Below are 13,987 nucleotides of genomic sequence, written 5' to 3'. Positions count from 1 at the left end.
AAGCAGATCTCCTGAGGGGAGTCAGCAGTTTCCATGTGTGCATTCCTATTATTTGAAGTTTTGGTCCCCACCTGGACCAGAGTTTGCTGTGGTTTAAATATCTGCAGTGATTCCCTTTGCTCTTGACAGGCTAAAGGATACAACTGGGTCTGGAGTATAGGGAGAATATAATGAAAGCTGGGGACAGAGTGGCTGAGAGCAGCCAGGCAGAGAGGGAGCTGGGGGTGCTGGCAGAGAGGAGCTGAAGAGGAGGCAGCAGTGCCCAGGTGGGCAGCAGAGCCAATGGCATCCTGGGCTGGCTCAGGAGCAGTGTGGGCAGCAGGACAAGAGAGGTTCTTCTGCCCCTGTGCTCAGCACTGCTCAGGCCACACCTTGAGTGCTGTGTCCAGTTCTGGGCTCCTGAATTCGAGACACATGCTGAGGTGCTGGAAGGTGTTGAGAGCAGGGCAGCAATGCTGGGAAGGGGCCTGGAGCAGAGCCCTGTGAGGAGAGGCTGAGGGAGCTGGGGGTGTGCAGCCTGCAGCAGAGGAGGCTCAGGGCAGAGCTCATTGCTGTCTGCAGCTGCCTGCAGGGAGGCTGTAGCCAGGTGGGGTTGGGCTCTGCTGCCAGGCAAGCAGCACCAGAAGGAGGGGACACAGCCTGAAGCTGTGCCAGGGGAGGTCTAGGCTGGATGTTGTTAGGAAGTTGTTGTCAGAGAGAGTGATTGGCATTGGAATGGGCTGCCCAGGGAGGTGGTGGAGTTGCCATGCCTGGAGGTGTTGAAGCCAAGCCTGGCTGGGGCACTTAGTGCCATGGTCTGGTTGCTTGTCTGTGGCTGGGTGCTAGGTTGGGCTGGCTGAGCTTGGAGCTCTCTTCCAACCTGCTTGATTCTATGATTCTATGTTAGGTTGGAGGTGCCATTCTTGTGTCTAGTAGTACAGTGGGTGAAACTTCATTTGGACTAACATTGGTGTACATCTGACTGATGTAGTCACTCCAGCTTATGCTCCTGCAAAGCAGAAAGCAATTCAGGTGTGTGTTGCAGGCTGACCTAAGGCTCTGATGATGATAGCACTTACCCTGGTTCTGTGTGGATGTGACATGAATCATTCTTCTCTGATTCACTGCGGTTCCAAACTGCCCCTGCAGAAAGTCATGTAGGTATAATGAAGGTTTGAAGCAAAATGATATAGGTAGGTTGTCATTCTGTAGGTTGCTCTGAAACTCATGAACTCCTCTCTATAAATCAGTAACTATGAATACTCTGTTGCTCTCAGACTGATGCATCTCTCTCTACCCCTCTCTCAGAATTTCCTTGAGATGTTCTCCAAAGTATCAAAAGCTAAATCTTCACTCAGCCTGGTTTGGGCTTCCCCATCAATAGACTGCTGTACGACTGCCTTACAGAACCTCTGACTCTAGCCTGGGGGCTAAACTGTCTCTTGTTGTCTGGAAACAGTGAAATGTGTTTGGACTGCAAATTCATTCATGGAATCAAGCAGGTTGGAAGAGACCTCCAAGCTCAGCCAGCCCAACCTAGCACCCAGCCCTGGCCAGTCAACCAGACCATGGCACTAAGTGCCCCAGCCAGGCTTGGCTTCAACACCTCCAGGCACAGCCACTCCACCACCTCCCTTGGCAGCTCATTCCAATGCCAATCACTCTCTCTGCCAACAACTTCCTCCTAACATCCAGCCTGAACCTGCCCTGGCACAGCTTGAGATTGTGTCCCCTTGCTCATTCTTGTACAGAGCTGGGTTTGTTTCTGGGGCAAAGGTGCTTACAGCAGTTAAGCATTTTGCAGATCATAGAATCATAGAATGGTTTGGGCTGGAAGTGACCTCAAAAATCATCCAGTTCCAATCCACCTGCCATAGGCAGGGACACCCCCCACTAGCCCAGCTTGCTTAAGATCTCATCCAACCTGGCCTTGAACACCTTCAAGAAGGGAACATCCACAGCTTCCCTGGGCAACCTGTGCCAGTGTCTCACCACTCTCACTATAAGCAGTTTATTTCCAGTCTCCACTCTCACTCTCCCCTCTCCCAGCTCAAAGCCATTGTCCCTCACCCTGTCACTCCAGGCCCTTGTCAAAAGTCCCTTCCCATCTCTCTTGTAGCCTCCTTCAGGTACTGGAAGGCTGCCCTAAGACCTCCCTGTGAGCCTTCTCTTCTCCAGGCTGAACAGCCCCAACTCTCCCATCCTATTGCTCCAGCTCCACAGACAACTTGGTGGCCTCCTTTGGACCCTCTCTGGCACTTCAATGTCCTTTGTTTGATACCTGTGCAGTATATTCCAAAGCAAAGATGTACCTCTAGAGCTTTGGCTGGAGTTTCTAACCACAGCAGAGTGGCACTCCACACTGCCTTTAGAGATGGCAGTAGAAAGGTTTATGGTCTGTATCTGCTAGCATGGGTGACTCATAATAAATGGACTCCAAAGGTGTAGTGCCATGTCCAGCACTGATTGCTGCAGCAAATGAGCACTCCACTGGAGTCATCTGTAATCACAGAGCAGCTTGGCTTTCTGTCTGGAAAAGCAGAGCTTCCTCAGCTTGGTTGGTGCCACTACATCTCTCCCATCATTTGCAGAGGCTCTGACAGCTGTTGGTTTCGTATCTACTCCCACGTTTGTCTGTGCTTTAAACAAATGTTGCTTCCCCTCCTTTCCTCAGAATGTTCTAGATGCTGCTGAGGCTTTAAAAAACAAAAAAGCACAGGAGAAGGAGGAAAGCAACCAAAACAGTAATGTGTATTGTGAACACACATACTATCTTCTCTTCCCCACCCCCCCTTCCCTTTCTAAACGGATTTAACAGCCTTTTTTTTTTGCCTTTCCTTGCTTTAAGAGCTTCTCTTTCTCCTGCTCTGTCTCAGAGGTCACACTGGGTTTGCTGGGCAGCTCCAAAGATGGTTGGGTTTTTTTAATGGTAAGAACTCCTGCCCTATTTTCTTGGCTTGCTGAGCAGCTGGGATCAAATCCTGCTGTCTGATGTGTATGTGGTGCATGGACTGCCTTCAGTGCTTCTGTATCTTACAGGCTCACGGGATGTTAGGGGTTGGAAGGGACCTCCCTGGGTCATCGAGGCCAACCCCCCTGCCAGAGCAGGACCACACAAACTAGCTCAGGTCACACAGGAACAGATCCAGACAGACCCAGAGCATGAGGCTGGAGAGGAGAGCTCAGACACACACACACCCAGTGCATGAGGCTGGAGAGGAGAGCTCAGACACACACCCAGTGCATGAGGCTGGAGAGGAGAGCTCAGACACACACCCAGTGCATGGGGCTGGAGAGGAGAGCTCAGACACACCCAGTGCATGGGGCTGGAGAGGAGAGCTCAGACACACACCCAGTGCATGGGGCTGGAGAGGAGAGCTCAGACACACACCCAGTGCATGAGGCTGGAGAGGAGAGCTCAGACACACACCCAGTGCATGAGGCTGGAGAGGAGAGCTCAGACACACACCCAGTGCATGAAGGTGGAGAGGAGAGCTCAGACACACACCCAGTGCATGAGGCTGGAGAGGAGAGCTCAGACACACACCCAGTGCATGAGGCTGGAGAGGAGAGCTCAGACACACACCCAGTGCATGAGGCTGGAGAGGAGAGCTCAGACACACACCCAGTGCATGAGGCTGGAGAGGAGAGCTCAGACACACACCCAGTGCATGGGGCTGGAGAGGAGAGCTCAGACACACCCAGTGCATGGGGCTGGAGAGCAGAGCTCAGACACACACCCAGTGCATGAGGCTGCAGAGCAGAGCTCAGACACACACACACAGGGCATGGAGCTGGAGAGCAGAGCTCAGACACACACACACAGGGCATGGAGCTGGAGGGCAGAGCTCAGACACACACACACAGGGCATGGAGCTGGAGGGCAGAGCTCAGACACACACACACAGGGCATGGAGCTGCAGAGCAGAGCTCAGACACACACACAGGGCATGAGGCTGGAGAGGAGAGCTCAGACACACACCCAGTGCATGGGGCTGGAGAGGAGAGCTCAGACACACACCCAGTGCATGGGGCTGGAGAGGAGAGCTCAGACACACACCCAGTGCATGGGGCTGGAGAGGAGAGCTCAGACACACACCCAGTGCATGGGGCTGGAGAGGAGAGCTCAGACACACACCCAGTGCATGGGGCTGGAGAGGAGAGCTCAGACACACACCCAGTGCATGGGGCTGGAGAGGAGAGCTCAGACACACACCCAGTGCATGAGGCTGGAGAGGAGAGCTCAGACACACACCCAGTGCATGAGGCTGGAGAGGAGAGCTCAGACACACACCCAGTGCATGGGGCTGGAGAGGAGAGCTCAGACACACACCCAGTGCATGAGGCTGGAGAGGAGAGCTCAGACACACACCCAGTGCATGAGGCTGGAGAGGAGAGCTCAGACACACACCCAGTGCATGAGGCTGGAGAGGAGAGCTCAGACACACACCAAGTGCATGGGGCTGGAGAGGAGAGCTCAGACACACACCCAGTGCATGAGGCTGGAGAGGAGAGCTCAGACACACACACCCAGTGCATGGGGCTGGAGAGGAGAGCTCAGACACACACCCAGTGCATGAAGCTCTTCAGATAATCACAGAATCATTCAGTTTGGCAAAGCCCCTCAGGATCACCAGCCCAACCATTATCCCTACTCTACAAAGTTCACCCTAAACCATATCCCCAGGCACCACATCCAAACAACTTTTAAACACATCCAGGCTTGGTGACTCCACCACCTCCCTGGGCAGCTCATTCCATTCCCTGATTCCACTCTTGCTGGGAGAAGAATAATTCCTAGCATCCAGTCTCAACCTCCCCACTGGCAGCTTGAGGCCATTCCCTCTTGTTCTGTCGCTGATGACCTGTGAGAAGGGACCAACCAAGAGGACTTAATTCAGCCTGTTCCCTCTGATACTCAGTTTGCAGTATTTTCTGCTCGTGCATCTTCACTCTCTGCACTCACAGCTTCTGCAGAACGTTCAAACTGCTGTTCTTACTAAAGCAGTGCAGCCTGCAGCCCTTCAGTTCTCACCCCAGCTCTCACACCTCTCTGTGTCCTGTTTGATGTAACACCTTTCACATCCTGCTCGCTGTAACACCTCCTGCTTCCTGAGAGCTACTGCACGGGCGTAGGCGACCTTAATTTAGCATCATCTTGCTTTGTCTTCTGGCCTGTTTCTGGAGACTGATTGAACCTGGAAATATCATGGGCATTGCTTAGACTCTGGGGTAAAGCTTTTGCTTCTTCCATCTGTAGCTGCTGGTTGGATTTCCCAAGTGCTGTGATCATAGAGCAGAATGTTAGGGGTTGGAAAGGACCTCTTGAGATCACTGAGTCCAACATCCCTGCCAGAGCAGGTCACACAGGAACACATCCAGATGGGTCTTGAAAGTCTTCTCAAGGGATGGAGACTCCACAACCTCTCTGAGCAGCCTGCTCCAGGGCTCTGTCACCCTCACCATAAAGAAGTTTCTCCTCATGTTGAAGTGAAACTTTCTGTGCTCAGTTTGTATCCATTGTTCTTTGGGTTATTGCAGCTGACCACCAAAAAGAGCCTGGCCCCAGCCACTTGACACCCATCTCTCAGATATTTATAGGCACTGATCAGATCCCCTCTCAGCCTTCTCTTCTCCAGACTAAACTGCCCCAGGGCTCTCAGTCTCTCTTCAGAGGGGAGAGGCTCAAGTCCCTCAGTCATCCTCATGGTTCGTCCCTTCAGGTGTTGAACAACTGACAGTAAAAAGAGTTACTCAGAAAGAAGTCTTTGACAACCCAAAGGGATACATAAATCTCTCTCCTTAGGTTTGCATGATTCCACATGCCCAAACAAAGGAAAGGAAGACTGGAGATATGTTTCAAAGCTAATTTCTTTACCTAGAGTTCCTTCTGATCATGATATTTTGGGGATTTATATGGCTGAAAGACAAACAGTATGGAGAAGAGGAGGCTCAGGGGAAACCTTATTGCTCTCTACAACTACCTGAAAGGAGGTTGTGGCCAGTACCACAGTATCATCATCATCAAGGTTGGAAGGGACCTCACAGATCATCAAGTCCAACCCTTTAGCACAGAGCTCAAGGCCAGACCATGGCACCAAGTGCCACGTCCAGTCCTGCCTTGAACAGCTCCAGGGACGGCGACTCCACCACCTCCCCGGGCAGCCCATTCCAGTGTCCAATGACTCTCTCAGGGAAGAACTTTCTCCTCACCTCCAGCCTAAATCTCCCCTGGCACAGCCTGAGGCTGTGTCCTCTTGTTCTGGTGCTGGCCACCTGAGAGAAGAGAGCAACCTCCTCCTGGCCACAACCTCCCCTCAGGTAGTTGCAGACAGCAATAAGGTCTCCCCTGAGCCTCCTCTTCTCCAGGCTAACCAATCCCAGCTCCCTCAGCCTCTCCTCGTAGGGCTGTGCTCAAGGCCAGGTGGGGTTGGGCTCTTCTTCCAGGCACCCAGTGACAGAACAAGAGGACACAGCCTCAAGCTGTGCCAGGGCAGGCTCAGGCTGGATGTTAGGAGGAAGTTCTTCACAGCAAGAAAGATTGGCATTGGAATGGGCTGCCCAGAGTGGTGGTGGAGTGCCCATCCCTGGAGGTGTTTAAAAGGAGGCTGGACAAGGCACTTAGTGCCATGGTTTAGTTAATTAGAAGCGATAGGTTGGACTTGATGATCATAGAATCAGAGAATGGTTTAAGTCAGAAGGGACCTCAAAGCTCAGCCAGTTCCAACCCTCTGCCATAGGCAGGGACACCTCCCACTAGAACAGGTTGCTCAAAGCCTCATCCAACATGGCCTTGAACACCTCCAGGAAGGGAGCAGCCACAACTTCCCTGGGCAACCCAATAGGAAAGGTCTTTTCCAAGCTGGTGAACTCTGCCTGTGTGATTCCAAGCCTGGCTGGTGGCTCTGGCAAACAGAAGCTTGCTCTTACCCATCACAGCTCTGGCAGCATCCCGCTTGGAGCCATCACGTACAGCTGAAGTCAACCTGGTTCTCTGTGTAATTTCAGAATGTCTATATAGAAACCACCAAGCAATGGTGCTCAGCTCCAGCTGCAGATGTTTCAGGACTCCAAGTTAGCTGCCTGAATGATTTGGCTCACCATGAGAATAAGAAGGACACGAGCAGGAAAGCTGCGCTAGCGGAAAGCAGAGTGGCGGAAGGTCAGTTGAGCTTCATGGTTTGAGTTGTTGACTTGACAATGCTTCATCCCAGCTCTGATAAGTAATTTGCATGCAGGATTATCTTGCATGATTTCACTTGGAATCTGTGCCTTAGCTTGACAGAGAGGAGAAGTGAATATTTCTGCTCATCCTCCAGAAGTGCTGCGAGGCAAACTCACCCCAGCTCTCGGCTGCAGCGTGCCATGAAACTCTTACGCTGCAGCATGAATATTCCATCGGCTTTAGGAACAGGCATGTGGAAAAGAGGAGCTCTAGGGTGATGCTCACACATCAGCTGCTATGAAAAACACTGATTCCAACAGGTTTTAAAGGCAAGCAAGTGATTTGCATGAAAGATATGAAGATGTCTTCAAGTAAATTTTCTTTCCCTCTCTGTGATTTGAAGAGAAAAATAACAAACCCAATGAGGAGAGGCTGAGGGAGCTGGGGGTGTGCAGCCTGCAGCAGAGGAGGCTCAGGGCAGAGCTCATTGCTGTCTGCAGCTCCCTGAAGGGAGGCTGTAGCCAGGTGGGGTTGGGCTCTGCTGCCAGGCAAGCAGCAACAGAACAAGGGGACACAGCCTCAAGCTGTGCCAGGGCAGGTTCAGGCTGGATGTTAGGAGGAAGTTGTTGTCAGAGAGAGTGATTGGCATTGGAATGGGCTGCCCAGGGAGGTGGTGGAGTGGCTGTGCCTGGAGGCATTGAAGCCAAGCCTGGCTGGGGCACTTAGTGCCATGGTCTGGTTGCTTGGCCAGGGCTGGGTGCTAGGTTGGGCTGGCTGAGCTTGGAGCTCTCTTCCAACCTGGTTGATTCTATGATTCTATGGAGCAAATAATTTGATGGGAAATTGTTCTTCAAGCCATCATTTGCTGGGGTTGCCCAAGGATTTGTGATCCCTGGTTAATATTTCCACTTCTCTCTCAAAGTTTGTCCTTTTGGAGGATGGGAACACGTTGACATCAAGAAGCTAGATGATAAGAGAGCAAATCCAAACAGCCTTTGCAAGCTAATCTAAAAGCAATTCCATTGATTTCCTGAATCTGTCAGTCACAGGTTCTGTCTGAAACACAAACCCATCCCATTAATTACAGCACTGGAACGTTTGGGAGAGTAAAGCACAAATGCTGATCCTCCTCTCAGCATTTGTTAACTGATAATTGGTAATAAGAAGCTCCCATAAAGTGTCTCTTTATTATCATCTTGTCAGTCAGGGTGAGAGACCTGAGAAGGGGCTGCTTATCTGAAACTACACTTACTGAGCCTTCCAAATGTGACAAACCCCAACTGCTACAGTGAAGAGTTGCTGTGGTGTGTTGAATATTCACCAATCCTCACTGCTGTGGAAGCTGACTCTGGGGGCTGGCTTTGGAGGAGGTGTTCTGCTATCAGGCTGCACTGAGAGATAGAACCGTAGAATCAGTCAGGGTTGGAAGGGAGCACAAGGAGCAGCCAGTGCCAACCCCCCTGCCATGGGCAGGGACACCCTACCGTAGAGCAGGCTGCACACAGCCTCAGCCAGCCTGGCCTCAAACACCTCCAGCCATGGGGCCTCAACCACCTCCCTGGGCAACCCATTCCAGCCTCTCACCACTCTCCTGCTCAACAACTTCCTCCTCACCTCCAGCCTCACTCTCCCCACCTCCAGCTTTGCTCCATTCCCCCCAGTCCTGGCATTCCCTGACACCCTAAAAAGTCCCTCCCCAGCTGTTTTGTCGCCCCCTTCAGATCCTGGAAGGCCACAAGAAGGTCCCCTGGGAGCCTCCTCTGCTCCAGCCTGCACAGCCCCAACTCTTTCAGTCTGTGCTCACAGCAGAGCTGCTGCAGCCTCTGAGCATCCTCCTGGCCCTGCTCTGGACACACTCCAGCATCTCCACAGCCCTCTTGTCCCAGGGGCTCCAGAACTGGATGCAGTACTCCAGGTGGGGTCTCAGCAGAGCAGAGTAGAGAATCCCAACGTCATTATTTTGTGGCTTTCAGACATCTCCCTGCAGGCTCCGTTGTTGTCAGTGCTTAATGAGGTCTTTAGGAAGGTAACTAGTGAATCACAGAATGGTGGGGATTGGGAAGGACCTCTGGAGATCCTCTAGGCCAACCTCTGCTGCTAGAGCAGGTTCACTCAGAGTAAATCACACAAGAACACATCCAGGTGGGTTTGCAGTGCTTACACAGATGAAGACTCCAGAGCCTCTCTGGGCAGCTTGGTCCTGTGCTCTGCTGCTCTCAAAGGTTTTGCCCATGTTTGGGTGGAGCCTGCTGTGTTGCAGCTTGTGTCCACTGCCCCTTATCACATCACTGGGCACCACTGAAGAGAGCCTGGTACCTTCTTCTTGGCATCCACCCTTAAGGTGATGTGTGGGGTTGATCTCTTCTCACATGCAGCAAGTGACCTCACATTAAATGACCTCAAGCTGTGGCAGGAGAGGTTCAGGTTGGACATTAGGAAAAACTTCTTCCCAAAAAGGGTTGTCAGGCCCTGGCACAGGCTGCCCAGGGAGGTACTGGAGTCACCATCCCTGGAAGTATTTAAAAGACCTAGGGGAGTGATGCTGAGGGACATGGTTTAATGGGAGCAGCGCAAGAGCAGTGGTGGGACTGTGTTTGGGCTTATTTCAAAGGTCTCTTCCAACCTTCTATGATTGAAAGCAAAGAGACAGTCTCATACTGTTTCATCTTCTGCATGGAAATGATTTCTTGTTCCATTGCCTTTTAGTATATCCCTGCACACATTTTGTCTCAATTTGAGTGCAGTGTGAGTCTGAGCTAAGCAGATCAGACCTCAGCAGCAGGGATGGATTGAACACCGACATGCTCAGGCCAGAGCTAGAGGTTTTTTCTGAGAGATGTGTGTTAGGAGAGGCCAAAATGATTTGGCTTAGCTCAAAGAGAGCTGCAGAATTACACAGAAGATTGGCTGAGATGATGTAGCAGATCTTGCTGGCCAGCCAAGGGATCCCCATGAGCCTGTCGTTGCGTGCAGCAAGCCTGTCTGTTCCAGAGAGTCTGCTCTGCTCTGCTAACTCACAAGATAATGGATTAGAAAACATGTCAGGACTAATAACACAGACACACTCCCGTGGATTTGGAGTGAGAGGAGATGCACCATGCACTGCCTGATCTCTTCACTTCTACTGCTGAATGTTAAGCCACCCTCCGAAGCACCAAGCTACTTCCCCCTCCTAAAAGGGGTGTTGAATCTCTGCCCTCAAAACACACCCAACAGCAGTTACAGAGACAATTCCTGTCTCCTAACAAAGGCTACATAGTTCTGAAATGAAAAGCAACCTCTCCTACAAAGACAGGCTCAGGCAGCTAGGGTTGTTCAGCCTGAAGAAGAGAAGGCTCTGGGGAGGCATAACAGCAGTGTTTCAGAACCCAAAGGGTACCTTGAAAGGGGTACCCTGAAGGGGGCTGCAAGAAGGCTGCAGAGGGACTGGTTGCAAAAGCCTGCAGAGATGGGATGAGGGCAATGGTTTGAAATGAGAGCAAGGGCAAGGGTTTGAAATGAGAGCAGAGCAGATTGAGGTTGGATGTTAGGAACATGTTCTGCACCATGCGGATGGTGAAACACTGCAAGAGGTTGCCCAGGGATGTAGTTGAGGCCCCATCCTTGGAGATATTCAAGAACAGGTTTGGGAAGGCTCTGAGCAACCTGATCTAGTGAAGGGTGTCTCTGTTGACTAAAGGGAGGTTGAACTGGGTGAACTTGGGAGGTCTCTTCCAACCCAGAATATTCTGTGACTCTCTGTTTTTCTTTCAGTTTTAAAGCCTCTATTGTCTTCCCTTACAGAGTCCATGTTAACATAAATCATAGAATCAAGCAGGTTGGAAGAGACCTCCAAGATCATCCAGTCCAACCTAGCACCCGGCCCTAGACAAGCAACCAGACCATGGCACTAAGTGCCCCAGCCAGGCTTGGCTTCAACACCTCCAGCCACAGAGACTCCACCACCTCCCTGGGCAGCCCATTCCAATGCCAATCACTCTCTCTGCCAGCAACTTCCTAACAACATCCAGCCTGATCCTGCCCTGGCACAACTCGAGGCTGTGTCCTCTTCTTTTGTTGCTGCTTGCCTGGCAGCAGAGCCCAACCCCACCTGGCTACAGCCTCCCTGCAGGCAGCTGCAGACAGCAATGAGCTCTGCCCTGAGCCTCCTCTGCTGCAGGCTGCACACCCCCAGCTCCCTCAGCCTCTCCTCACAGGGCTCTGCTCCAGGCCCCTCCCCAGCCTTGCTGCCCTGCTCTCAACACCTTCCAGCACCTCAACATCTCTCTGGAACTCAGAAGCCCAGAACTGGACACAGCACTCCAGGGGTGGCCTGAGCAGTGCTGAGCACAGGGGCACAAGAACCTCCCTTGTCCTGCTGCCCACACTGCTCCTGAGCCAGCCCAGGATGCCATTGGCTCTGCTGCCCACCTGGGCACTGCTGCCTCATCTTCTGCTCCTCTCTCCCAGCACCCCCAGCTCTCTGTCTTCCTGGCTGCTCTCAGCCACTCTGGCCCCAGCCTGCAGCACTGTTGGGGTTGTTGTGGCCAAAGTGCAGAACCCTGCCCTTGGCCTCATTAAAACTCCTGGCACTGGACTGTGCACATCTGTGTAGCCTGTGCAGGTCCCCATGCAGACCCCTCCTGTCCTCTCACAGATCCACACTTGCTCCCAACTTGGTGTCATCTGCAAACTTGCTGATGCTGGATTCAGTCCCCTCATGCAGATCACTAATGTTTCATAGGTACAGGAATGGGCTGCCCAGGGAGGTGGTGGAGTCACCGTCCCTGGAGGTATTTAAAAGGCAGATGGATCATAGAATGATAGAGTCAGGCAGGGTTGGAAGGGACCACAAGAAGCAGCCTCATGTTCAGCTCCTCTGTGCCTGGCTGCTCTCAGCCACTCAGTCCCCAGCCTGTATCACTGCTTGGGGTTGTTGTGGCCAAAGTGCAGCACCCTCCCCTTGGCCTTGTTCAGTCACATCCCATTGCCTCTGCCCACCCATCCAGCCTGTGCAGGTCACCCTGCAGGGCTCTCCTACCCTCCAACAGCTCCACAGCTGCTCCTAGCTTGGTGTCATCTGCAAACTCACTGATGCTGGACTCAATCCCCTGGTCCAGATCATGGGTAAAAATATTGAACAGGATGGGTCCCAGCACTGATCCTTGAGGAACACCACTAATGAGAGCTGCCAGCTGGATGTGGCACCATTGCCAAAGTACTCAGTTTAGCACCAGATTTAGTAGAGTTAGAGGATGATTGAACTGGATGATCTCAAAGGGCTTTTCCAAGCTAGCTTGATGTCATCTGCAAACTTACTGATGCTGGACTTAATCCCCTGCTCCAGATCAGCAATAAAGATAAATCAGGGCTTGGGAAGCTGAGCCTTGATACAGAAGGGTTCCTTTTCTGTGCAGTTTGCCTAGCTGCACTCATGGAGTTAACAGAACTTCTTGTAAGTGGTTCCAGTGCTTGGTGTCATCTGCAAACAGCTGATTTATTGTCTTTGCTTCTAAGAAACTGAACCTTTGTCCTCTCTTGCAATTAAACCTGAATTGATATGATCATATTTTCATTTATTTGACTGAGTTTAAATTAATTAGAAACAGTAACAATAGCTGCAGGATAATAACTCTCCCCAGAAATCTGCTGCATTCATTTTTCTTTAACTTTGGCATTTCTTCAAAGTGGACTTTCTAAAACATCCCTTAAACCTATCACCTGCTTTGTCTTGATTTTTGTTAGCTTTCTGGGTGGTCTGCCAACAGACCAACCCCACCAACACCAAACCAACCAATCAATCAAACCAAATAACAGCAAACCAACCAACCCCAACAACAACAAACCAACCAACCCCACCAACACCAAACCAACCAATCAATCAAACCAAATAACAGCAAACCAACCAAACCAAACAACAACAAACCAACCAGCCAAAACCAACAACAACAAACCAACCAGCCAAACCCAACAACAAACAAACCAACCAACCAAACCCAACAACAACAAACCAACCAATCAAAGTAACAGCAAACCAACCAAACCCAACAACAAACCAACCAACCAACCAAACCCAACAACAACAAACCAACCAGCCAAACCCAACAACAACCAAACCAACCAACCCAACCCAACAACAACAAACCAACCAATCAATCAAACCAAGTAACAGCAAACCAACCAACCAAACCCAACAACAACCAAACCAATCAACCAAACCCAACAACAAACCAACCAACCAACCCCAACAACAACCAAACCAACCAACCAAACCCAACAACAACAAACCAACCAACCAAACCCAACAACAGCAAACCAACCAACCAACCCCAACAACAACCAAACCAACCAACCAAACCCAACAACAACCAAACCAACCAACCAAACCCAACAACAACCAAACCAACCAACCAACCCCAGCAACAACCAAACAAAAAACTAAACAAACCAAACAAACCCCACCACCACCAACCCAACCAAGCAAAAACCAACAGCAAACAAAACAAAAGAAGACAAAACCCAGATGTAATATGAGGGGGGGGGGGGGGGGAAACAGCTCCCAAGCCCTGCCAACTTGAGGGCACAGCTGAGACAAATGGAGCAGTAGAGCCTGCAGAGCACTGCTCTGCTACTCTAAAGCAAATGCAATTACACAAATGGTTCCAGGAAGAGCAGGACTAATGACATTTGCTTTAATAAGCAGCCAGGCCTGCTGTCCCCTGCTGCTCCTCTCCCTCTTCTCTGCTAATAACCCAAACTCTCCTATGGCACCGCTCGCAAACGAGAAGGAGCAGGTCTGGAGCTGTGTGTGTGTGCGCGCAGTGGGCAGGCAAATCTGTGCCCTCCTGCCTGCTGCCAAGCACA

General features: G+C 51.4%; 1 protein-coding gene across 1 annotated transcript in view; it reads left to right on the top strand.

Annotated features, from left to right (window-relative positions):
* The window catches only part of THEMIS (thymocyte selection associated), a 90,478-nt gene extending 82,323 nt beyond the window's left edge, over positions 1 to 8,155 (top strand). The window contains exons 5-6 of the mRNA XM_064170123.1: positions 6,988 to 7,141; positions 8,067 to 8,155. Of these exons, the coding sequence (XP_064026193.1) occupies positions 6,988 to 7,141; positions 8,067 to 8,155 (243 nt within the window). The remainder of the gene's footprint in view (positions 1 to 6,987; positions 7,142 to 8,066) is intronic.
* Positions 8,156 to 13,987: the final 5,832 nt, after the last annotated feature.

This window comes from Pogoniulus pusillus, chromosome 33 (assembly GCF_015220805.1).
Source record: "Pogoniulus pusillus isolate bPogPus1 chromosome 33, bPogPus1.pri, whole genome shotgun sequence".
Classification (NCBI taxonomy): domain Eukaryota; kingdom Metazoa; phylum Chordata; class Aves; order Piciformes; family Lybiidae; genus Pogoniulus; species Pogoniulus pusillus.
Note: the sequence above shows the minus strand (reverse complement) of the source record. Positions and strands in the feature narration are given on the sequence as shown.